The 25728-nt window shown below is 44.0% G+C and overlaps 1 protein-coding gene across 2 annotated transcripts in view; it reads left to right on the top strand.

The window, feature by feature from the left end:
* Positions 1 to 25728, top strand: part of ODAD2 (outer dynein arm docking complex subunit 2) — a 192396-nt gene that overhangs the window by 19012 nt on the left and 147656 nt on the right. Inside the window, exons 7-8 of one of the 2 annotated variants that reach the window (XM_090047421.1) lie at positions 8957 to 9073; positions 22680 to 22894. In XM_090047421.1, coding sequence (XP_089903547.1) covers positions 8957 to 9073; positions 22680 to 22894 — 332 coding nt within the window. Of the gene's footprint in view, positions 1 to 8956; positions 9074 to 13919; positions 14045 to 22679; positions 22895 to 25728 lie in introns of those variants that run through there. The other variant, XM_090047422.1, reaches the window with a different exon arrangement.

Below are 25728 nucleotides of genomic sequence, written 5' to 3'. Positions count from 1 at the left end.
CCAATGGAGAGATGGGGTCATCGCCAAGAAGGACTATGTTATAGTCGCCCGAGGATGTAGGGGGGCAGTCAGGAGGGCCAAGGCAGAGTTGGAGATAGGACTAGCTTCCCGGATTAAGGACAATAAGAAGTCCTTCTTCAAATACATAGGGGGTAAAAAGAGGGTCCCGGGTAATGTGGGGCCCCTGCAGGACACGATGGGCAACTTAGTCATCACGCCAGATGACAAAGCTAACATATTTAACGATTTCTTTGCCTCTGTCTTCCTAAGTAGGGACCAGTTCAGCCACCTCCCTGCTGGGCCCCCCTCGGGCCCTGAGAGAGACACGCCTGGGCCAAGGGTTAGCGAGGAGTTAGTTAGGGTACTTCTGGAGAGGCTGGACGTGTTCAAGTCCGCTGGTCCGGACGATCTTCACCCTAGGGTTCTACAGGAACTGGCCGAGGTCATTGCGGGACCCCTGGCGCGGCTCTATGAGCACTCGTGGTGCTCTGGCGAGGTGCCGGAGGACTGGAAGAGGGCCAATGTGGTCCCTATCTTCAAAAAGGGAAAAAAAGAGGACCCGGGAAATTACAGGCCAGTTAGTCTGACCTCAATCCCGGGTAAGCTCTTTGAAAAAATTATCCTGGCACACATCCAGGAGGGCCTTGCGGGGGAATGCATGCTCAGGGGCAACCAACATGGGTTTATCAGTGGCAGGTCTTGTCAGACCAACCTGGTGGCCTTTTACGATCAGGTCACCAAATCATTAGACGCAGGGGTTGCTGTGGATGTAGTCTTTTTGGACTTCCGGAAGGCTTTCGACACTGTCTCTCACCCTGTCCTCATCAAAAAGCTGGGAGACTGTGGTGTCGATGCCCACACGGTCAAATGGGTCGCCAACTGGTTGGAGGGCCGCACCCAGAGGGTGGTAGTGGATGGGTTCTTCTCGACCTGGAAGGATGTGGGCAGTGGGGTTCCGCAGGGCTCGGTCCTCGGGCCTGCACTGTTCAACATCTTCATCAGTGACTTGGATGAGGGGGTAGAAAGCACCCTGTTCAAGTTTCCTGATGACACTAAGATGTGGGGGGATGTGGGTGCACTAGAAGGGTGCAATAGGCTACAAGCTGACCTTGACAGGTTGCAACGGTGGGCGGATGAGAATAGGATGGGGTTTAACACTGATAAGTGCAAGGTGTTGCACATGGGGAGGAAGAACCGGCACCACACTTACAGGTTGGGGAACTCTCCTCTTGCCAGCACGGAGACGGAAAAGGATCTTGGAGTCGTCATTGACTCCACGATGAACATGGGCCGGCAGTGTGGGGAGGCAGTCAAGAAGGCCAATCGTACCCTATCATGCATCCACAGATGCATCTCGAGCAGGTCCAGGGAGGTGATCCTCCCCCTCTATGCGGCACTGGTCAGGCCGCAGCTGGAGTACTGCGTCCAGTTCTGGGCGCCACACTTCAAGAGGGACGTGGACAATATGGAAAGAGTTCAGAGGAGGGCCACTCGTATGATCAGGGGTCAGCAGGGCAGGCCTTATGAGGATAGGCTACGGGACCTGAACCTGTTTAGCCTCCACAAGAGAAGGCTAAGGGGGGACCTTGTGGCCGGCTACAAACTGGTCAGGGGGGATCAGCAGGTATTGGGGGAGTCCCTGTTCCCCCGTGCGCTGCCAGGAGTGACCAGGAATAACGGTCACAAACTGGCGGAGGGTAAGTTTAGATTAGATATTAGGAGGCGCTACTTCACAGTCAGGGTGGCTAGGGCCTGGAACCAGCTTCCAGGGGAAGTGGTGCAGGCTCCTAGCCTGGGGATTTTTAAAAGGAAGTTAGATGAGCACCTTGCCGGGGTCATCTGACCCCGGTGCTCTTTCCTGCTAAGGCAGGGGGTCGGACTAGATGATCTACCTAGGTCCCTTCCGACTCTAGCTACTATGAAACTATGAAACTTGCACCTCCATATTTATCTCCAGGACTGTCTATGACCAGAGAAGAATTTTATCTAATCCTGTATCTATGGCTCCTCTGTTATAATCAGGTGTTTTACTTACTATTTGCCTCACCAGTTAGTGGCAGACTAATCTCCCTTTTCTAACATGCTCTCCTCAGCTAAGTCCAGAGATGAGACCTACAGTGTCATACCATTCTAGGCATACAGAATGCCTTTAGGGACTGCTTACCAGTCCTTTATGTTGTGGTATGCTTCCATTTGGGGTCTGCCTTCATTCACTTATACTGGGTAATGGCCTTACTGCAATTCATGGTAACTATGGGTTCTAACTAGAGGTTGCCAAACTCAATATGCTAACAGTCATACATCTAATTTAGAAGCAGCAGCCAGATGAAGAAGAGCTCCAAGAACAGGAGGGTGTTTCTCTGTTTGCCATCTTTCATCATTCTGACTAGAAGTAGATGTGGCACTGACTCATCTTCAGTTCCTGATGATTTCAGACCATTGCTGGAGCTGATTAAAATATTTATAGTCTCTGCAGTTTCCTCTGCAGAAGATTCACAAAACACCACGCAAATAAATAAATATTTCCCATGCTTTTGTGCCAAGCAAGCTCATCCTTCCTGTAGACAAAAAGCTTCTCAAACTTGCTTAATACTGTGTGGCAGACTCTACTTTAAAAAAGCACATAAAATAATAGTTTATTCCACCTGGAGGAGGAGAATAGTTACATTCACATCATGGGCAAATAGTAATTTCCTTGCACTTACTCAGAACCAATTGTTTTGGATTATGTTGGCTAGTAAAGCAACAGCTTAGGACAGAACCAAAGTAGGTACAGCTCTGTCTTCTCAACTATGTACAAAAGCAATAAGAATATGAAATTGGCATATGCACCATCTGATTATTGTAACAGCAGTTCACATGCCAGGTTTCAAAATGTTTTCACTGATGGTCTAAGCAGACATGTTTTTTGACCCATTTTAATACAAGGATCTCACATGTGGGTTTCATGACTTATTACAGTTTATACTGCAGTTGATATTCCAGTGCCAGTTATGTATCTGTACATCTACGTGCAACTTGCTGGAACAAGAAATGTCATAGTGTTTGCTTTCAGATATGATTAATCTCAGTGATGCCTTCCTGGTTCAATGGTCAGGTCAATTAATGTAGACATTTTCATCTGTGCCAGAGAATTCTGAGAAAAATCAGGACAGTAATAATCATTATAATAATTTCCAGATAACGAAGGGATTTCTGGTTTCCACAACTTAATCAGCTTTCCCACAATGCATCTTTTCCCACCTGCTTCTTAAACTGGTGATGCTTCTGACTCAAGACAAAGATTCAGTATATCATCCCAATTGTCTTTTGCTTCATCCAGTAGAATGGTATTTGAATGGATGTCAGATTTAGAAAAACTCATGCTCCTTGCAAGTTCAGTCCATTTTATTTAGCAGCATGAAGAAAGCTACAAGAACGATGTACATATCAAACTAGAAGAAAAGATTCCACACTTGGTACAGTCAACACTGCATTTCTCCTCTGTAGTCAACACGACCAGATGCTCTGGATTATGCAGGTGTTTTCTCAAACTTTATGAGAGTCTGGTTAACATGTGTGCTTCCAATTCCTCAGTTCATGATTCCATTATATTTTCATACGCACTTATAGCAGGATTCCATAAAGAACTTGTAGGCTGTGTCAAAAGGAGCTCAGAAGTGTGGTGTGTGGTGCCACAGACCCATCTGCAGCACCACACACCACACATGCAGGCATTCCCCCGACTGCTACTTTGCAGTGTGGGGCATTTTCTTGACCCCAGGAGATCCCAGGGTAAAAAAAAACTCACACCAAAAAAAAGCAGGGTGATGCACATGGTGGCAGCACATGCTAGCTAATACCAGAGCTTGGTCAGCCAGAGCCATGCTTTGGCTACTGTCCAGGCTCCCTGCTGCAGCTCCTGGAGGCTGCCAGGACTCCTGGTAAGGCTGCTGGGGCCAGCACAGGCCCCAGCCCCCACTACCCCACCCAGGGTAACCTGCCATGTACCAGAGTGCACATGGCATGGGCATTTCCTTGCAGCTCCATAGGTGAGCGACTGCTAGGTGCCTCAGGGAAGCACACATTCCTGCTCATCTGGATGCAGCCCTAAGGACCATCTTCATTATTGAAATGAAGACCCAGAGCACACTGGAACCCTTGAAGACTGCCTTGTGCTCCAGAGGTTGAGTGCTTGTCAGCTGATGTGTCTCCCAGCTGGGAGAGTGCATGTTGTGCTTCTGCAGCTGGGAGGTCCAATCAGCTGTTGGGGTTTTGAGCCAGGGGAACATATGCTGTACTCTTGCGGCTAGGAGCTCTGATCAGCTGACTGGGGTTTCCTGATGGGGGAGCACATCGTGCAATGGAGTCTGATACTTGATCCCCACGATCACACCTCCTGCCATGCATGTGTGCCATAGCAGGAACTGTGATTTTTGGGATCATAGATCAGATTCAATAGCACCTTTACCTGTCACCCCAAACCACATTCTACCTGGGAAGAGATGACATTTAATTTCTTAGATATTTGAAGGATTTTAGAGTTTTATTTGCTCTAACTGTCTTAAGAACTAAACACTTAAGACAGTGTCCTAAATTGTTTGCTATCTAATTGAGAGAATGAAATGGTGCTATTTCTGTTTAAAGACTTGACGTGAATCTCTGGATATATCCAACTTTGTTACAACATCACTAATGTGATGATATTAATGCACAATCAGTCTGAGTCCATGCAGCTTCAGTAGCTTCCCTTAAAGGTTCCCAGACTGATACTCCTGTCATACGTAAATCAAACTCATCGGGCCGTATTAACCAGATGAATGGCTCAGGGATTGTCCATGGCACAGATTGGGCCCGCAGACTGGCCCTGCATGCCAGATCCAGCACATTTCATAGACTGACCTGGCCCTCTGCACTGTGTGCAGCATGTTGGGGCAATCCAGCATGCGCCACATGCAGCATGTGGGTCAACTCCAACACCCAGAGGCATCACTGCAGGCCAGGTGATGGGGTTCTGCTTGCCATATCCAACCTGTAGACTGTATCTTTGACAACCCTGTTGTAATTGTTGCTGGTAAGTATTATAGGGCTTGAGTCCTCTCCTACCTAGCATCCTATCTCCTTTCAACATCAGAGTGAGTTCTTAAAGATAGCATTACTTGCATGTCCTGTTAGTTGTTCCCACTCATCTGCCACGTCTTGATGTTCTTCCTGGGAGACAGTACCTGCAGGTGTCTCGTGAGATCTCACGCCTTTGGTTTCTTTGTGGGGCTCCAGCCTCCCCTTTACTTGGCCTTGGTGAGGCTGCAGCTGGAGTACTGCATCTAGTTTTGGGCTCCACAATTCAAAAGGATGTGGAGAAGCTTGAGAGAGTCCAGAGAAGAGCCACACGCATGATCAGAGGTCAGGAAAACAGACCTTACGACTACAGGCTAAGAGCTATGGGGCTCTTTAGCCTGGAAAAGCGCAGGCTCAGAGGTGATCTGATGGCCACCTATAAGTTTATCAGGGGTGACCTCCAGGATCTGGGGGAACGCTTGTTCATCAGAGCGCCCCAAGGGATGACGAGTTCAAACAGTTATAAACTACTGCAAGACGATTTCAGGCTGGACATAAGGAAGAATTTCTTTACTGTCCAAGTCCCCGAGGTCTGGAACAGCCTACCATTGGAGGTGGTTCAAGCACCTACATTGAACACCTTCAAGAGTAAATTGGATGCTTCTCTTGCTGGGATCCTATGACCCCAGCTGACTTCCTGCCCTTTGGGCAGGGGGCTGGACTCGGTGATCTTCCGAGGTCCCTTTCAGCCCTAATGTCTATGAAATCTATGAAATTACCCTACCCTTACCACATCCAGGGCTGGAACAGGCATCATTGTCTTGGACCTCTCTTTCCCCAGATGATATCTTCTCACCTGTGCCTCCCACCATTAGAGGGAGAGAGAGAGAGAGAGAGAGAGAGATGGTGCCCAACTGTCAGCTCTTCTTTACCCATTCTTTGGCTCGGACTAATGTCCCCGTGACTAAGCTTGTCACAGCTTTGCATTAATAGAGTTCTTTAAACAGTAACTTAGGAAAAGTAACTTAAAGCTCAACTGACCAGCCTCCACTGGGATGCAGTCATGATTAATGGGTTTCTTGCCATGAGCTGAATGCTGGGGTTCGTCAGCTTCCCACTGTGACCCTCAATTTCAGTAGGGCCCTCTCTTGGGTCCCTGTCCCTTTGGCCGCTGAACCCTAGCCTCGATGCTGTCTAGGGTTTCATTCCAGCCTTGACTCTAGGGCCTTGGCCATTCAGAGGGACTGCTCCCTATTAACTGGCTCACCACCTGGCTCTGATCAGCTGCAGGGCCATATAGGGCCTCCCTGTCCAACTTCATGTTGCCTCCTGGCTCCTGTCCCTGCTGTTCTCCAAGAGGTACCTCTGGGTCCCAGTGCAGTTTGCTCTGGTGGTGCTCTGGGCTCCTCTTCAGCTCTCCTCTGGGCTTCTCCCTTCTATCATCCCAGCTACTCTTCACTGGGGCACACAGCTGACTCTGCTCTCTGGGCGAACTGTGCACATCTTCCCAGCTCCACCCTTCCATGGCTGGCAGAAATTTGTCCCACCTGTGCACCAGCTTGCTGCCCTTTGCCGAGGCATCTCAGCAGCTCCGCTCCTTTGGCGAGCCGCTCGGAGCCTTTTCTCCCCTGGCTCTCCACTCCTTGTGGCGTTTTCTTGATGCTTCTCATTCCTCCTCCTCCCAATGCATGCCGTGTTGCTCCCCTCCCAGACTCCACCCCCTTCCTTTGCCAATCCACAGGCTCAGGCTGCGTCACTCCAGCGTCACTCGGTCTGCCGTGTGAGAAGGGGGAAATGAGGAAAACCCCTGTTAGCTTTCTCTTCCCCTCTCATAGTAATGCAGAAATATCATAGTTTATATCACTGGTCAGGAAGACTTGATTCAATCATTGTTTCCTACAAAAGCACATTCTTGTAGTTTAATATCCTTTATTCATTTAACTTCTTGAAACTTTGCACTTTTAGAGACAGGTAAGGGCTTGACTCTGTGTACAAAGGATATTATCTCTGGAGACACAAATCCAGAGTTTGAGAACTGAAACTAATGACAGAAATGCTTCATGGGATCTTCTAGACTGAGCACTGAGTCCCATTGGGTAGAGTGGTTTTTTCTTTAATTTTTACTAATCTATAGAGGAGCCTCTGTGAACCACATAAAACTGGGCCCCTAATATAGTCCATGGCCCGTTGTGATCTGTATATATAAAACTTTTCTAAAAAGGTTACATGAATATATTGTCTCAAGTAGTATATAATTAGAAGTTATAATCCCTGTTCCATGATTATATTTGAGCTTTAACATATCTTAAATTAAAACTATCTTTATATAGGGTTGTTTTTTTAAAAAGCATCTTAACAAAAACAATTAAAAAAATCTGATTTAAATAAAAAATCCATTAATTTTTTTTAATAGTTGATTTTTATCCATCCTGATTAAGCATGAAGTGGTAGCATGATTGAATATAGATTTTTAAAATATTCATGTGGTTCAGAACCCGCTTAATTTGCAATGGGTTGCTGAATGAAGGATGAACCACGCGGCTTTTATTTTAAAAAGCACAGCTTCTCCACCACTCAGCTGAATTTCGTCACCAGTCCTGCTCAGCTGATCAGAGAAGCAGGACCTTTGAAATAAAACCCACAACAAACAGCTGGAGCTCTTCACTGGTCTCACACAGAAGTTTGCAGGTGGCTGCCTATACCCCTCGCTGGTTTGTAAACACTAATCTCCACAGGGGACTGTGAAATCTAACCATGTTAAGAATCAGCTTCTACTGTTTATGAAGAGGCAAGGATATTTTTGGTCATCTTTTATAAGACCAACTGGATGGCTAGGCACTTGTAATAGGGAAGTATTGCACTCATTTCTGCAAGCAGTATACTATCTAGGAGATGACTGCTAAGATAGTATATCTCAGTGGTACTGTTTAAAAATTGTGATAACTTTAAATGATAGTTAGACCACCTCATTTTGTTAAATTAGTCTTTCTACCCACTTCAGCAAACGCTTCATTTGTATATATATTTAACCATGTGAGTAGTTCCACTGAAGTGAGTCTGGGGGTGTTTTTATAAGGTGGCAAAAATATTCATCACCTCTTTGGATTCTAATGAACAGTGTGCTCTTAAGCAGTAATAACCCAGGGAATAATTTACTTGTGTTATTTATATTTTTTGCATTTGGTTAATCAGCTACAATCAAACATAGCACTTCGAGAATGAAAGTCCTTTGTTGATTTTAGAGGGGACAGACAAAAAAAAACCTGATAGTGGAAAGTCAGTAGCAATTTTATGACGCAAGAACCTCTGCTGCTAATTAAATAACTTGTCCTGATTCACTAAGGAAGTCTGGAAAAGAGCAGAGAGTGGAATCCAGATTTCCTGAATTGCAGTCCCAAGACTGTTTTTCTCTCTTATGATGATCCATTGTATAAAAATGTGAGTGTGTAAGCCAAGTAGAAGAAAAATAAAATGCACTTAATAATTCATACATTTTAAAGAAAACAAGTCCTGTACATCTTTGCCTTTGCTTAGAGCTAGGTCCATGATCTTCTAAATGGTTTCTATTGGATGAAGTGCTTGCTATTCTGAGTAGTCCCATTCAATCCCACTGATAAATAAATTCACAGATTTTAGGGCGAGAGGGACCATTATGATAGTCTAGTCTAACATGCATAATTTGAGCAATAAAATTTCACCTCATAATTCCTATATCGAGTTCATAGATGTTGGTTGAATGACAGCCTTTTAGCAAGATCTCCAGTATATAGTGTAAGACTTCAAGTGATGGAGAATTGTCTTTACCATAAAAATGCGTGCTTACTTCTAGTCTATAAGGTAAATACGTTATTGATGCCATAGTTGAAAAAGCTTATATGAGAGAATATTAGTAATGATTCCAATTTTCTTTTTTTTTAAGGGTAGGGAAAAGGAGAAAGATGATATCAAATATGAGAGGAAAAGTGACATATATAAAGACCTTGTCACATTTTTAAGGGAAAGATCACCTAAATTTCTGGAAAATATGGCTAAACAGGTATGTATGTACTGGTATTATTTTGCACACAGTACTCTGTGTCACTATTGTAAATAATTGTGCATTGGTAAAATGGCATATTTAACTAATATTAGAGGCATGGATTTTTTGAGGTCATACCTTGCATTGGACAAACTATATAATTGGGAGAGACATAAACAAGCTTTTGTACTGCTGTACTTTTCCTCAGGTCTTTTTAATTAACTTTGTTCAAAATATAAAAAGTTCAAAATAAGCTATTTGTAGAGCTGCTAGAACCCTGCAATTTCATTTAAAAAATAGCTGGTAGAAATCTACTGAAAATTTTAAATGACGTCTAATGTATTTATATATATATATCCATAATAAGATGCAGAATTTCTAAGAGCATTGCTTATGCTAAGTATATTCCTTTCTTATATCATAAAATTAAAGCAGTGGGAGACTATTTTAACCCTCTTTAGTCTATGAGTAATCAAGTGTAAAAATACCTTTTTACTTACAATATTTATACTACTTTGTTTTTCAATGACAGCTGTTTAATATTTTTAACTATATGAAAATATTATAAAACATTGAAATGTTTCAGGTTTTTATGTGTTTGGTTTGTTTTCTTTAACCATTTAAAGATCACATAATGGTAATCTATTCAGAGAAAGCACTCTTTAGACTCACTATTCAGCAAAAAAATGTTATGCCTTTATGGATCCATACACCAATTTTCATCATTTGCTTCTATTTGCTTTCTTAAGGAATAGTTGTGGTTTTATGCATAGGTATAAGCATATGTGTTGTTTATGTGATCAGTCCCCTGACAGAAGTACATGGCTGCAGAGCATTTTAAAAATGCCTGATCACATGACAAATTAACCCTCATTACATGAGGTTTCAGATGAAGGCTCTCCAAAGCAGAGTGCTTCATTATCTTCTGTCAATCCTTGCCCAGGAGCAGGGCTGGGCTGATGTGGCCTAACCCATGCCCCTAGTGCTGTCTGCAGGATGGGAGAAGGGGAAGGGAGAGGGAGGGAACTGCAGGCTGGGGTTTGCCCAGCCTGTTGGGGGCTGTGGGGATAGAAGGGATGGATTGGAGCTTGATTTCTGCCCCCCCCACTCCAGCCAAATAACGAATTTCTGTTGGGAAGGCAGGGTGAGGAGGGTCACTGTAACTCATGGTACTTTCTGTGAAGCACCATGAGTTACAGCAGGGAGCTGTATATGTGTCAGCACCTAAAGTAACTTGTGTAGGACCAAGTCTTACTAAGCATATAACCATTTAAATCTCATAATAATGTATACAACTGCAGGTTTTGTTAATGTCATTCATTTCAGTGTCATAGAGCTTTAAAGAGATGCTTCTTTCTTTGAAAATATTGACCTGGTTCTCTTTCAATGAGAAAAACACCAAGATCTGTTTAAAGGGATTAAAAACTGGGTCCAATCATGGAAGGTGGGTTTTAGAACTCCCAAGTGTAAGACCTGGATCCACAAATCAATTAAAGGTCCCCAGAGGATCTGTAGAAGATATTCAGTTCAGTATCCTAACAAGGTGTGACCTGCTTAGTGGTAGCCTGGCTCCAATGGATTCTAAGTGGATGTATCTGTCTCCAAGACTCTTTTCAAAGTAGTGTTCACCACCACAAAGTAGGGCTCACTGATAAGGTGATGTAGCCTACGCTTTATGCCGAGGACTTGGCCCACTGAATCCAACAACTTGTGAGTAAAATTAGGAGAAAAAGAAAGATGAACATGAAAAAGGACTAACAATGCTCAGATTTATAAAATGATTTTCTAGAGAAATAGAAATCATAAAACAAGCAAAGTTGGAATTATTCATATTGTACATGTCTCAGACTCTTATTATCTAATGTAAAAATACAGTCTTTATAGTACATAAGAGTTTTGGTGTAATTAATAATTGCTCATATTTTGGCTTCATCCACAATTCATTTTTCTACGTGTTTTTGTGTCTGAAGTTAAAACCCAGTATTTGAAGAAGTCATTTTGTTATAATATGATATCCACCCAGTATGTGAGGTCAATTCCTAATTTTACATAAAAAGATTTGTTCATCATCTGGTGTTCTTTCCTATGGAGCACTAGAGTTTTTAAAGCAGGAAAATATGATATATAAAAATGTTTTTTTACTTAAGTATCAGAGGTGAGAGGTATCTTACCAGTTTGCACAGCATGTCTAGCCACCATGCAACATAAGTTCTATAATTTAAGAATCTTTGGCTTCTGTTTGGATTTCGATATTAGCTAGAATAAGAAATACCATATTTTATCTATTACAATTGCATCCAGTAGTGTCACTATAGTTAAACTTGTTTCATTGTTCCCATTACAAGACCTTCTTTTTAGAGTTTCAGTGGTTTATTGCTTGGCAGTAAAATTCATGGGAGGCTGAAACTTGTCAGAAGGCCCAAGACTTTTATGTAGCACCCTTCATCCAAAAAAATCTGAAAGTATTTTTCCCAAAAATTTAGGGCAGGAAATAGAAAAGAATCTGTACAAGAATTGGGTAGGCTGAATGTTGCTATTTAAATTGGAATTTGGCCAAGACACCCACCTTAACAGGCTTTTCTGTGCAAAAAGTGCCATAAGTCTTTAAATCCATAAGTGGTTAGGACCTGTCTTCCTTTTTGTCTGGAAGATGACCCCTTAACATCATGCTGACCCTTAACAAAACGATGACCCCTTAACATCATGCTGACTCAAAGAATGACATTTATTGAATCATCTGTCACAGGCCAGCTGAGCACTGTGAGTGTATCAATTTGGTTGCAGGCCGACTGGGTGCTGCAAATGTATCAGCCACTGGGCTGCTTGGGTTTGGGATCAAGGAGGCAGAGTTGGGAGTGAAGCAAAGACAAGTTTTACTTATAACAGTAAAGATAAATTTTACTTATAGCAAAACAGCAGCAAAAATATGTTTTAGCAGCAAAATATGGTTTACACGTATAACAGTTAACAGAAAGGTTAATCTAATAAGCAGATAATACAACAATAAGAGTTAAAAGTTGGCAGTGATAATAATAACAGACAGACAAATTGACAAAGTGTTCCCACTTGGTTGGCAACTTATTGATAGTCCCTCAGTGCCAGGTATATGCTAAGTTGATCCAGCGAAGTTAGGCATCCCTGATTGATGCTGTCGGAGGGAGCACCGGGGAAGGTCCCTTAGTCAAGATCTGGTCCTTGCTCACACTGGGAGACTGGAGTCCGGGCTTGCAACAGCAATGACCATTCTGTTCCGTCCTTCCTACTGGTCACGTGATGTGCGTGTTCTTTTATATCTTGCAATATGCTAATCTGTTGGCTTCAGAGCCACTCACAATCTTACTCTACAGCTGTTACCCTATGGGATTAAAATGCGTTAGAAATTATCATAATAGGTTACTGCCTAAACTTGGGTTTACCCAATAAGCAAATCTCACCATATCACTTTGGGGTCTGAGATTAGCATTTTCTCCACCTAAGCTCAACCCACTTGGTTACTTCCTCTTTGGAAATTTTTGGAGTGTGTTAATTATACCTTGTGGTCAGGTTTGTCATTTTTACTGACCTTTAAGCAAAAACTGTTAGGTTAGCTAAAGTTTGCAGTTCTGTTTTCTGGTTCTACCTCTTGGGGCCCAGTCTAGTTTTATGATCGGTACAGACAGTTAATTTTAACATTGCGGTTATACTTGTGACAGACAGGGTACATTTTGTGGGTTACAATCTTGCAAGTTTTGCCTTAGCTAATATTAACTGTCATACCAATTGTCAGATGCTTCCAAGAAGCAGACATTATTTGTTATAATTTGCTCATTAACCCCTTTTGTTCTGGCCATCACAATCATCTGAATAATTTCCTAAAGCATAGACATTAGGGCTGGAAGGGACCTTGGGAGATCATTGAGTCCAGCCCTCTGCCCCAAGGGCAGGAAGTAAGCTAGGGTCAAAGGATCCCAGCGAGATAAGTGTCCAAATGCTTCTTTAAGGAGTCCAGAGTAGGTGCTTGCACCACCTCTGGAGGGAACCTATTCCAGTCCTTGGGGGCTCAGACAGGAAAGAAGTTTTTCCTTATGTCCAGTCTAAAACGGTTTTGGAGGAGTTTATGACCATTGGTCCGTGTCATCCCTTGGGGTGCTCTGGTGAGCACCCCGGATCCAGATGCACACCCTGATGTACTTACAGGCTGCCACTAGGTCATACCTGATCCTGTGCTTTTCCAGGCTGAAGAGTCCCATGGCTCTTAACCTCTCTTCATAAGGCCTATTATCCTGCTCTCTGAGTATGTGCGTGGCTCTCCTCTGGAATCTCTCAAGCTTCTCCACATCCTTCCTGAATTGTGGAGCCCAGAATTGGATGCAGTAATCCAGCTGCGGCCTCACCAAAGCCGAGTACAGCAGGAGGATGACATTCTGGGATTTACTAAAGAAGCATCTATGGATGTAAGCCAGAGTTTGGTTTGCTTTACCAGCTGTGACATCACATTGGTGGCTCATGTTCATCTTGTGGTCAATCATGACCCCAAAGTCTCTTTCAGCCTTGGTGCTAGCGAGCATAGCGCTGCCAAGCCTATAAGCATGCTGTGGGGTTTTTTTCCCAAGGTGGAGTACCTTACATTTGTCAGTATTGAAAGTCATCAGGTTTGTATCTGCCTGCTTTTTCAGCCTATCCAAGCCAGCCTGGATCACCAGCCTATCCTCTGGTGTGGACAATCTACCCCAAAGTTTGGTGTCATCGGCAAACTTAACCAGTCCACTTCTGACACCTGTATCCACATCGTTCATAAAGATGGTAAAGAGAACAGGTCCAAGGACAGAGCCTTAGGGAATGCCACTGGTCATGAAGCGCCATGATGATTCACTTCCGTCGACCACCACTCTCTGAGTCCAGCCTCGGAGCCAATTCTCCAGCCATCGGGCTGTGATGTAATTGGCAGTTGTCCAATTTTTCCAAGAGGAGGTTGTGGGAAACCAGATCAAAGACTTTTTTGAAGTCCAGGTATATGATGTGCAAAAGTACTTTCACTTGCTATTCAAATAGCAGCCAATGTCTAACTGCTTCTTGAGGAAAGGAACAGCACTTCCTTTATATATACATGAGTACATTGTTTGTTTATGTTGTTCAAGTGAAAAAAGCATCAATATTTAGCTTAAGAGATGTAACTGTATCATACAACCCTCTGCCCAAAATGTCATTCTCTTCCAGCTTTCTTCAACCAAGAGACTTTGAACTGATAAAAAGATGATCAGCATTTCTGCTAGTAATATATCTGTGTCAGGGTTAATATTTAAGTGGTATTGATCACGGGTAGCTAACCTGTGTCAGGCATACCACAAATGGCACAGGTAACCTCTGTTTGTGGCACATGGTTAATCAGGGAGGGAACAAATAGCACAATAGCAGGTGGGGCAAGGGACACAGGGAAGGAAGCAGAAAGCAGATCAATCAGGACAGGAGAAAGAGATCAGAGTGGCACTTTGGGAGGGTGAGGAAGATAATTATTGGCATGCCTGCTAAAAAGTTGGCTCTCACTGGTATAGAGAATCTTGCACTTTTGCTGCCTTTGCTCTGTCAGTGTTTTGGCTAATGGTCAGTTTCTTCTGCAGTTAATCTGGCACCTTTCATAAGTACTACATTCACCTTAAAAGGTATAGGGGAGAGTTGTGAGAAAGGAAAAGATTTTGATGATTTAAGTAACTGTTCTTTTTTATAACTGTAAATTTTTGAATGTTAAAACAATTAGGTGGCATTAATCAGAATAGAAACAGTATCCACAGCTTGTTAGGTCTAAAACAGGTTTGCTTCAGGACATTCTGTGAGAGAGAGACTTCCAAATAGTCTGTACATGATAATGTTCTTCAGTAGAATGATAATGTTCTTCAGTAGAAACAGGAAGAAGATGTCATTGCTGATGTCATTGCACAGACACTGGCAAGAATATTTGAGCACTCATGGTGCATGGACCAGGTCCTGGAGGACTGAAAAAGGGCCAGTGTGGTCCCTATTTTCAGGAAGGGGAGGAAGGAGGATCCAGGCAACTACAGGCCAGTCAGTCTCACCTCCATCCTTGGTAAAGTCTTTGAAAAGATTATTAAGGCTCACATATGTGAAAGCCCAGCAGGAAAAATTATGCTGAGGGGAAACCAGCACAGGTTTGTAGCAGGTAGATCATGCCTGACTAATTTAGTCTTTTTTATGACCAGGTTACAAAGCACCTGGATGCAGGAGTAATGGTAGATATAGTTTACTTAGATTTCAGGAAGGCCTTCGATATGGTATCCCACCCCATACTGGTGAACAAATTAAGAGGCTGTGACTTGAATGATTACACAGTCTGGTGGGTGGCAAATTGCCTGGAGGGCTGTATCCAGAGAGTGGTGGATGGGTCAGTATCAACCTAGAAGGACATGGGCAGTGGGGTCCTGCAGGGCTCAGTCCTTGGACCGATACTCTTCAATGTCTTCATCAGTGACTTGGACGAGGGAGTGAAGTGTACTCTGTCCAAGTTTGCAGATGATACAAAACTGTGGGGAGACGCAGACACACCGAAGGGCAGGGAACAACTACAGGCAGACCTGGACAGGTTGGACAAATGGGCAGAAAACACTAGAATGTGATTTAACAAGGAGAAATGCAAAGTGCTGCACCTAGGGAGGAAAAATGTCCAACACACCTGCTGCCTAGGAAATGATCTGCTCAGCAGCACGGAAGAGGAAGGGATCTCCTTCCTTTCTTCTAGTGGACTCCAAGATGAACATGAGTTGTCAGTATGACGGGGTCATCAGCAAAGCTAACGCCACTTTATCATGCATCAGCAGATGCATGACAAACAGAACCAAGGAGGTGATACTTCCCCTCTATTGGGCAGTGGTCAGACCGCAGTTGGAATACTGCGTCCAGTTTTGGGCGCCACACTTTAAGAGGGATGTGGATAACCTGGAGAGGGTCCATAGAAGGGCCACTCGTATGGTTAAGGGCTTGCAGGCCAAGCCCTACGAGGAGAGACTAGGGTACCTACCTGGACCTCTTCAGCCTCTGCAAGAGAAGGTTGAGAGGCAACCTTGTGGCTGCCTATAAATTCATGGGGTCACAGAAGGGAGTTGGTGAGGTTCTACTCACCAAGGTGTCCCTGGAAGTTACAAGAAATAATAGCCATAAGCTAGCAGAGAGCAGATTTAGACTGGACATTAGGCAGAACTTCTTCACAGTTAGAGTGGCCAAAATCTGGAATGGGCTCTCAAGGGAGGTGGTGCTCTCCCCTACCCTGGGGGTCTTCAGGAGGAGGTTAGATAGGCATCTGGCTGGGGTCATCTGAACCCAGCACTCTTTCCTGCCTATGCAGGGGGTTGGACTCGATGATCTACTGAGGTCCCTTCCAACCCTAACATCTATGAAATTATGAATCTATAAGAGAGAATTTCCTATGATCTGTTCCTTACCCTCTTCTATTGCTGATACTCCATGGTGAGTGTAACAGGGTATTACTTGGGGTCTAAAGGGAAGACCCTGGGACTCTGGTTGCTGAAAGGAGGAAAAGAGGTCACAGAAAAGGCAAGGATGATAGCTGGACTGAGCTGACAAAGATCCACACACCGGGGGGAAATAAAGAAGATGAAAGTGGCTGCCATGCTTAAAGGCAGGCACTTAGGAGGAAAACCTTGCCCTCAGGGCACTAGAAGAAAGGAAGGAGTCCTGAATGGACACTAAGGCAGGACAGGAAGACATAAGCCTGGGAAACCATGAATCGATGGCTGACCAGTGAGCAGCAAGGGTACTTACTTGAGGGGTCGCAGGCAGCAAGGGCTACCAAAAACAGGTCCAGGGAACCTGCGAGGAGAGTTGGAAAAGGGGAATTAGGAGGGCACCGGGTGAGGGAGTCACCAGTAACTTGGTGAGGCAGTGGGGAAACTGCGGTCCAGTTAATGAGCTGTGAACGCAGCTTTTTAAGACTTTGTAGCAAGCGTTCTATAAACAGAATACATTGTTAACAGTCAACTTGGTGGTCAATGGTGTCACACCTCACTTAGGGAATAACTTTTATCATTTCTCCCATTTCAAGTTGTGGCAGGAGAGTTCTGAGTGAGTTTGGGGAGACAAAGCCACCCTCTCACAGTGAGAATGAGTGTCAAAAAGCTAAATCTTGACATCTAAAGTTCAGATGGAGATTGCTATATCCTTCCCAAGGCTGTGGATCAAAACTGACATCTTTCTAAGGGTTCAACACTGGACACTTGGAGGGCAAAAAACATTATCAAGCAATGAGAGGAACTCCCAAACTGTTTGTCATTGGCACTTTAATAATATTTTGACGCTGGAGAGATGAAACCTTATTGAAGGTGATAAGCACAGTTTTACTCGTCATTCAGGATAAAGTTAAGAGGAATTAAAGTAGCCTTAGAACAATGCAAACCCAAAACACAGACCATATGCTGAGCCTGTTAACAATGAAGTTATGTGGATGGAAGAGGTTTTATGGAGGTTGAATGCAAAAGCAGAGAGCTAGGTATTTTTTCTTTTTTGGTGGAATCCTATGTATGTGGAAGCAGAAGCAGCCAGAAATACCACAAAAGTGGACAGAAAAAGAACAGACATCTAAGAATAGTTAAACAAGCACTTGTAACATGACCCTGAGAGAAAATTAGGAAAGAGAGCTGAAAAGAGTGCTGTTTGGAAAAAAAAAGACTTGGAATATTGCACAAAAAAGCTGTCTTCTGTTTAATTCCTGTTCCATTAGCATAACTAACAAGAGTGAGTGGGGCACTAGCCCCAGATGCCAACTTGGGGAGGGTGCAAAATAGCAGCTGTGGCTGCTGCTGTCCCATGGCCAGTTGCCCGACTATGGCTGCTGTTCCTTGCACTGCTGCAGCCGTGGACATAGAACTGCCCAGTTACATCTTTGTTCTACTCCAGGGGTTGTCAACCGGGGTATGTGTACCCCCAGGGATACTTTGAAAGGTTCCAAGGAGTATATGGGGTGGGCAGGGACCGAGCACCACCACCCCACACTGCTGCCTCACAGGAGCAGTGCTGGGGTGGGGAAAGAACAGGGCTGCACAGACTCTGCGCTGCCACCACTTGCCACCCTCTGTGTCTGGCAGCTTACCACCCCCTCCTCCCCACTCTGCATCTAGCCATTCACCACCCCCATCCACCCCTCCGCTCTGCGTCTGGCTGCTTGTCGCCCCCCACCCCACGCTCCATGTCCGGGCACTGGCTCCCCCGCCCCCCAGGGATACACTTATTTTAAAAGGTTGAAAACCCCTGTTCTACTCTGTTCAGGAAAGTGACCACATTAGAACCTAATTCTTTATAGATAAATTGCCTGGGTTGAAAGGGGGTGAGGATTTACTCCATGTCAGCTGCTCTGTGACATTTGCCCATATGTGCACTTTTACCCAACACATGGCAGTGATACTGTGGCAACTTATCACTCTTTCATTAAAGATTAAGCTACCACAGCTTAGCTTTCACTTACTTCACGAACAGCAAGCACCCAAGTTATTTCCACAGAGCAGCTCACAGGTGGTAAAGTCCTGCCCCATTTTTTTTCATACGCTAAATTTGTGCTAAATTTTCATATGTCCATACCCTAAGACTACACCAGAGAAATAACCTGACTGCCGGAAATGTCTCCCCTAATTGAGGCAACACACAAAACCCAGAATAGTGACTAAGCCTTGGCTATAACATAATTTACATGTCCCCTACCTAAAATAGCCAAATTATTTATCTTAAAATGTAGTTAGCTGGATGAAAATTAGTCTTTGATTGACTCCATGCATTATATGGAGCTTCAGTTTATTTAATTACAAAAGTAAATAATTAGGAGTCAAACTTTCAAGTGTAACAAGTAATTTTGAGTTTCCAAGGTTTTGTATGACCAACCTGAAATATCTTGGCCTGATTTCCAGAGGTGTTATGTTAGTACTTACTTTCCTGGTGTTGTAGGTGCTTGGCAGTTCTGAGAGTCACATCTAATATGTTTCAAGTAAAAGCAGTGGCTAGTATTAAAAGTGGTGGAATTAACCTTTAGAAATTTGTTCTGTGTATAAAAAACATGGAGTATGTAAAGTTTGAAATGTATTCTATATCCCCACTTAGACAAAATAATTCTTTAAAATTGTATCCAAATATAAATTTCCTCTCGTATGATATTGTAAAAAAAATTAAATAAATAACCACAAAAGGTTTGAGCTCATTTGATGATTATTAAAGATAAAAAAGATAGTATTTTATCAATTTTGTCTCCAATATAAAATGACAAATTGTTCTCCATTATCAGGTAAAATACATACCTTTCTTAGTTTGATCTTTTTTCCCGTCCCAGTAGCAACAAATATATTTATTCAACAAGTATATTTTCCATTTCCTTCAGTTTTGTCAGATAAATCACTTCTAATTTTATTCCCTACCGTTGTAGAGTAGGTTATATTTAAGAGTATAAATTATACCATTTTAGCAGCCTAGTAGTAGTGTATTGTATTACCCCGTGGGAAAGCTCGATTTGTGGATTCAACATACAAAACATGGAATTTAATAAAAGTTGGTATTGTAGAGGTATAATGCTGTTGGTTTTAATGGCAAGTCAGCCTACTAGTAGCCTCTGTTTAGAACTCTCAAGGGGTAGAAATGACAAAAATATGAGAATCCAGTGAGCATTTTTGTTAGAAAGGACAGAATTCCACAGAGCTCTAAAGTTTTGAAAACGTGGTATTTAAATTTGTAATAAAATGAGGGTGTATGGTATTATTTTAACACTACTCCCTATCTGAAATAAATCGTATTCTCTTTCCACAAAATGATAGGTAGCAATTTCCAGTTAAAAAGCTATAAATGTTTTGGTGCCTTTTTAAATATCCATTGGCTGTATCTACACGAGACGTTACTGCATAGTCGTTACTGCGCGTTTATTTAATTTTTGTATAAAGTACTAAATAAATGTGCAGTAATCTGAGTTACTGCACAGTAGTGCTGGTGAACACCTTTTCTGTGACTGCTGTGCAGTAGTCTATTACTACTATGGCATAGTGTCACATCACTTTTTTTGCCATGCGATGCTACTGTGTAGTAGTATTGGACTACTGCACAGTCAGCCTCTCGTGTAGATGTGCCATTGCGTTTCCTATTCTTATTTCTTATTCTTGTAGTTGTAAATGGTTTTCATGCATTTCTATGATGAACAATAAGGTAGGAAATTAATTGCCATTTTCATACATGCATGCACACTTACTGTAGATACAGTCAGCTTGCATATTGAGTTACTAGTAGGGCTGTCAGTAAATTGCAGTTAACTTACACAATTAAAGCAAAAACAAATTAACGTGTTATTTTTTTTAATCGTGTTAACTGCACACATTGTTTTGACCAGTGGAGTGGACCAGCTCCAGACCAGCCAGAACCCATGCGCAGAGCCCTGATCCCAGCCCACCCTGTGCCTGCTCCAGACTCACCCACCCACACTGAGTATAGCAGCAGCAGCAGCAGCAATGGACAGGCAGAAGCTGCTACTCGGCACGGGGGAAAAGCAACCACTTCCCTTTATTGCTGCCAGGCCCTTCTTACTACACCCACCCAGAGCCGACACCAGGGCTGCCCTGCAGCTCCTTTGCACTTCCATCACTGCTGTTTCCGGGCTGCCCAGTGGGGCAGTGGTGGCAGTGCAGAGGATCCATAGGGTAGCCCAGGCATGGGCTGCGGGAAGCTGCAGCAAGAAGGACCCAGCAGTGGTGATACGGAGGGGCCGCTTTTCCTTCATGTTGAGCAGCAGCTTTTGCCCCACTGCTGCCACTGCTCAGGTGAGTCTGGAGCAGGTGCAGGGTGGGCTGGGATCGGGGCTGTTCCCATGGGTTCCAACTGGTCTGCTTCAGCGGCAGAGAGTCTGGAATGGGTGCGGGGTGGGCTGGGATTGGAGCTGGAGCTATTGCTGGTGGCGGTGAGGAGTCACAGCATATGAGCTCCAGGCTGTTGAGTGGGGGTGTGCTGACTACTGTTTAGCTGTGCAATTAAAATTGCAATGAGTTGTGACTATTTTTATTAATCTTGCAGTTCGTTGTGATTAATTTTTTTAATCGTTCATCAGCCCTAATTACTAGTCTTGTATAGATTAGCACTGGAACTGGGAAGGTTGTACTTGTTAGTAGTGTGTTAGTGCGGTCAATATATGGGAGCTGTAAAAAGCATTTCAGTGTCTATACAGGGCCAGCCCACAATTTTTGGGGGCCCCCTGACACAAAGAAGCCAGCAGTGGCAGGGGACAGGGTGTGGCAAGTGGCCGAAGAAGTCAGTGGCAGCAGCGGCAGGACCGGGGGAGTGATGGGAGGTGGTGAGCAGCTGGACGAGAAGCCAGCACTGAGGGGTGCCCCTTTGCTGTGGTGCCCCCTGAGGCTGCAGTTTTCTCAGGATAGGACAGGCCGGCCCTGTGTCTTTAACATGGAAAAAAAAGTGAAGCTGAAGGATCTAACTTGACCAGTTTAGCATGTATTAAAAATGTGTCATCTATAGACTATATTTTAAAAATAATTTAGTGAATATGGGCAGATTCGGTATTTGGGTCAGAAAGCCCAGGATGGCCAATTCACATAACTAAATAACAGAATGCAAGCCACACTGTGACAGTCTTTTAAAAATGTATTGGGCCAGGTACATAAAGGAATGACTTTAGCTATCTGTTGGTGACAGCTTCAATAATAATGAAAAATAAAGCCCATAAACTGTTTTTCCTGTAGAAGGTGAGTGTGGTCCAATAGAAAATAAGAGTTGACAAGAGGCTTTTCTTTTCTGGCTGCTTCTGATCAGCTGTGGTACTAGACAGAGCCAGCTATAGGTTTATAGAGGCCATTCAGTTCTTTTCCTACATAGGACTGTTATACAAACATGCCTTCTTTAGAGGCCTAAGGAAAAGTATATATAAATAGTTACATGAATTTTATAAAAAATAGCTTAAAAACTTGAAACTGGTCAGTACATTTATTAAGAATTATTTGGAATATTTTTTAAAGTTTTGGAGTGGCATTATATATTATACTTGTAACAGGCATTCAGGATTCCATTCTAAATGTGACTATGTATCTTTTAACTTTGCTGGAAGTTTGAGCTACAGCGTCATCTTTCAGTATTCAAGTAGCAAATATGTTAATATAGTACATTGTATTTATTATTTTATTTCTAAATACAAAAAATAAGGCCTGATCTTGCAAACTTTCATTCATGGAAACAATTTTTGTTCAGTTAGTTCACTGAAAGAGTTTGCAAAATTGGGCTTTATATCCGATCTGAAGTTATACTCTGTAATGCTGCTTGTCAGAAATTGTGTCACTTCTTAGGTACAGGACAATATCTAGTATTATAGTAAGTTCAAGAATTTCCAAATTTTGTTAATAACTGCTTTGTTTGATATGTTTTTTAATTTTTTACCTGGTAACATTTGCTTTTCACCATTGAAAATTTCACATTGATATGGATGTTGTATTCTTTTAATACAATTTAATTTTACACAATAGAATGAATGGAAAGTTTTGTATATGCTACTATATGTCATTTTAGAGTACTATACTGTGGACTTTTTACAACATTATTTTAAAAATGTATTCATGTGGCAATTTGATTGACAAACGTTTTCCTGATCTTTTACTAGGAATATACTTTTTTTGAAGAACCAGTGCATGAAAAACAGCAGCATCTGGAAATAGTTGATACTGAGGACTCTGGCCAATCCCAGAAGTTTTATGATTGTTCAGAAAAGAATGTGTTTGAGAAAATGAAGAGTCCTCCTGTAAAAGGCAAGCCCATCGACAAGAAATTAGAACCATCTCTGAAGTGGAAGGACATTGGTCTTTCTGGTTCCCAGGAGTATGTAATTATCTGAATAGCTGCATTTTATTGTAGACCTTGTTAATGTATACTAATGGCTGGGAAAAACATTGTAGGACCACAACATTTTTGAAGCTGAAGAAAAAAAGTTGAAAATGCACATGAAAAATAGCATTCACAGCCCTGCACCACATAATACTTTACAGGAAGATTTCTTATCTGTAAACCAGTTTTTCATAGTCCTCCTCTCCCATTCCATTCAGCCTTGGCTATTATCATTATGTCTCCAGTACTGGGGAAGGAGGTGGCAATTCCTTGCAGTTCTCTGCACTACTTAATCTTCAGTTCAGACTGTTTTCCTTATTTAAAGTGTCTTTTGGAGCATAAAAGAATAGGCAATCTAATCCAAGAAGTGTTTTTTGAGTGGAAGCAGAAAGTACGCATGTTAGAAAAAGATTACAATCAATAAGATTACCAGTTGTTATTTTACCCGTCATATAATGCACACCTCCTACTTTATCCTGCAACAACCATGGCTAACAGTGGATATATTGGTCTTTAGAAATGTAAGGGGAGAGTTTATTGGCAGTGGAGACTGATAGACTTTTTTTCTTGAAATCAGAATCTGGTATAGATGTTAGGTCTAAGTGATAGTGGGGGTGAATATTTGAAGGGAGCAGTAGGAGGCTGCCTTATGGAAAGAGGAAAGTGATGTTCTGCAGATCTGGGATTCTGATGTGCTGCATTTGATAGTTTTTGGATAAATCCTATGGGCATGGTCATAACCAGGGATACTCTCTGATAAACCCCCCAAAAACCATTATTAAAATGAAAGGTTCCCCACAGCCCCCCTGGCCCTGCTAGTGCCCCTCACTCCCCCAAGAGCCTCCCCAGCCCTGCTGATGCCCCTCACTCCCCGCCCCCCACAGCTCTCTGGCTCTACTTGTGCCCTTCACTCCCCTCAATGCCCCCCCCAACACTACTGGTGCCCCTCACTCCCCCCCCTACCCTTGCTGGTGTTCCTTGCCCCCTATCCACAGTCCCTGCTCCCCCTGCCCTGCCAGAGGGGCCTCTAGATGCCAGGGCTATGGGGCCAGAGAGCCAGGTCTGTAGCCCCTGCCCCCAGTCTGCATCCCCCCCGTTGCCTGCTGCAGGCTCAAACCAGGGTGGGATTGGCTCCCCATCCCTGTGCACATTGGGGGGGTGGGGGGGACCTGGTGCAAGGAATAACACACTGGACAGCTCGTTGTTACTGTGAGCTCTGCGCTGCCCTGGTGAGGTGTCCCCTGTGCACGCGGGAGCAGTAAAGGCAGCAGCAGGGGATTTAGCCCCTTTCTGCAGCCCCGCATGCAGGAGACACCTTGCCAAGGCACTGCAGAGCTTGCAGAGGCAAGCAGCTTTCCTGCATGGCTCCACTGTTCTCTGCAGTGCTGGGTCACACCTGCTAGGCTGCGGAGGCCCCGGGGGAGGACAGCAGGCCAGGAGCCTGAGTCCACAGTGGGAAACCCGTTCCCACCCCCACCCCATGCACATATCTGGTGGGCACGGGTCCCCCTGCCCTCCCAGGAGTGCACACAGTTGCAGGGAGCTGGCCCCACCCCTTACCCCCCAAACAAGCCCCGTCTCAGTCCCCACTAGGGCCCTGCAACTGTGTATTGCAGCCCCAGGCCCCAAGCCCCATGCTCTGCCCTGCTGGGCAGCAGACCCAGCCCCAGCCCTGCCCAACTACCTCCCTCCCTTCCTATGGGGGCCTCAACTCCTCCACCACTTACCTGTAGGAGCTGCTCTCCAAGCTGCCTGGCAGCCATTTACACGTACATGCACATGAACATGGTACCCCATGTCTGACCACCCTCTTCCTGTTCCCTCCCAGCTCCTTGCAGGCTGGAACTCTGCCAGCCTGCAAAGGGCTCATTACAAAACTGCAAAATCCATGGGTTTCTCTGCTAAAATGGGAAATATGTGTTTTACTCTGCTTTTCTATGGGAAACAGAAAACCCAGATCCCTAGTCATAACTGACAGTATTAGGCTACAGTTGTGTAAAGGACCTCCCCCATGGTTGTATTCTGGTCAGAACCCAGGTGTAGGACATTTTAGTTGGAAAGGATCTAGTTGCTTTTCCATGTATAAATCATACATCCACAACAGTTTGAATGTGTGATCACTCAAGGCTCTTCAGGACACTTTACTTCCTAAGACTTGTATAATCATGACCAGAGCAAAACCAAAAATAATGCCCAAATCGAGCTCTGAGACCTTCTGTAGCCCTGTGGTAGCAGAAGTAGAGGATTCTAGATGACAGAGACCAGAACCAGATCCCATTAGATCTGGCCCTCGGCAGAGCTATAAGTGTGCTGAAACCCCATAAGAAAGACAGACTGAGCATGTCCGAACAAGCACGCGCATGCATTTCCCTGGGGAAAAATAGCAGCAGCACATTGTTATGCCATTGCTACTTGTCCATGGGAAATGTCCCTGCATGCATGCTCTGATGTGTGGCAAATTGCCCTGAGTGGGGTAGGGGAGACTGGGGCCAGTACCTGGGCTGGCCTGAGAAGCCTTACCTGAGGTCCTGAGTACCTCCTGGGGCTCCAGCAGCGATGAGCTGGGCACACAGAGGCTGGCTGGCAGCCATAGACAGCTAGAGTGTGGCTCCAGCTGGCCAGGCTCGTTTTAGGGTGCGTATGCTGCAGCCACATGTGCCCTGCCCCCCTTTTTTTGATACCAGGAGTTCCCAGTATCTAATTTTTTTTTGTGCTACAAATATACAGTGTAGAGAATCTATTCACATGCACTGCATGTATTTTGCAGTGCCTCAAAAGCCTTTGAGGTACCACAAAGCTCATGTGTGCTTGTCTGGATGCACCCACTG

This window comes from Crocodylus siamensis, chromosome 5 (genome assembly GCF_052110815.1).
Source record: "Crocodylus siamensis isolate JL-2025a chromosome 5, ASM5211081v1, whole genome shotgun sequence".
Taxonomy (NCBI): domain Eukaryota; kingdom Metazoa; phylum Chordata; order Crocodylia; family Crocodylidae; genus Crocodylus; species Crocodylus siamensis.
Note: the sequence above shows the minus strand (reverse complement) of the source record. Positions and strands in the feature narration are given on the sequence as shown.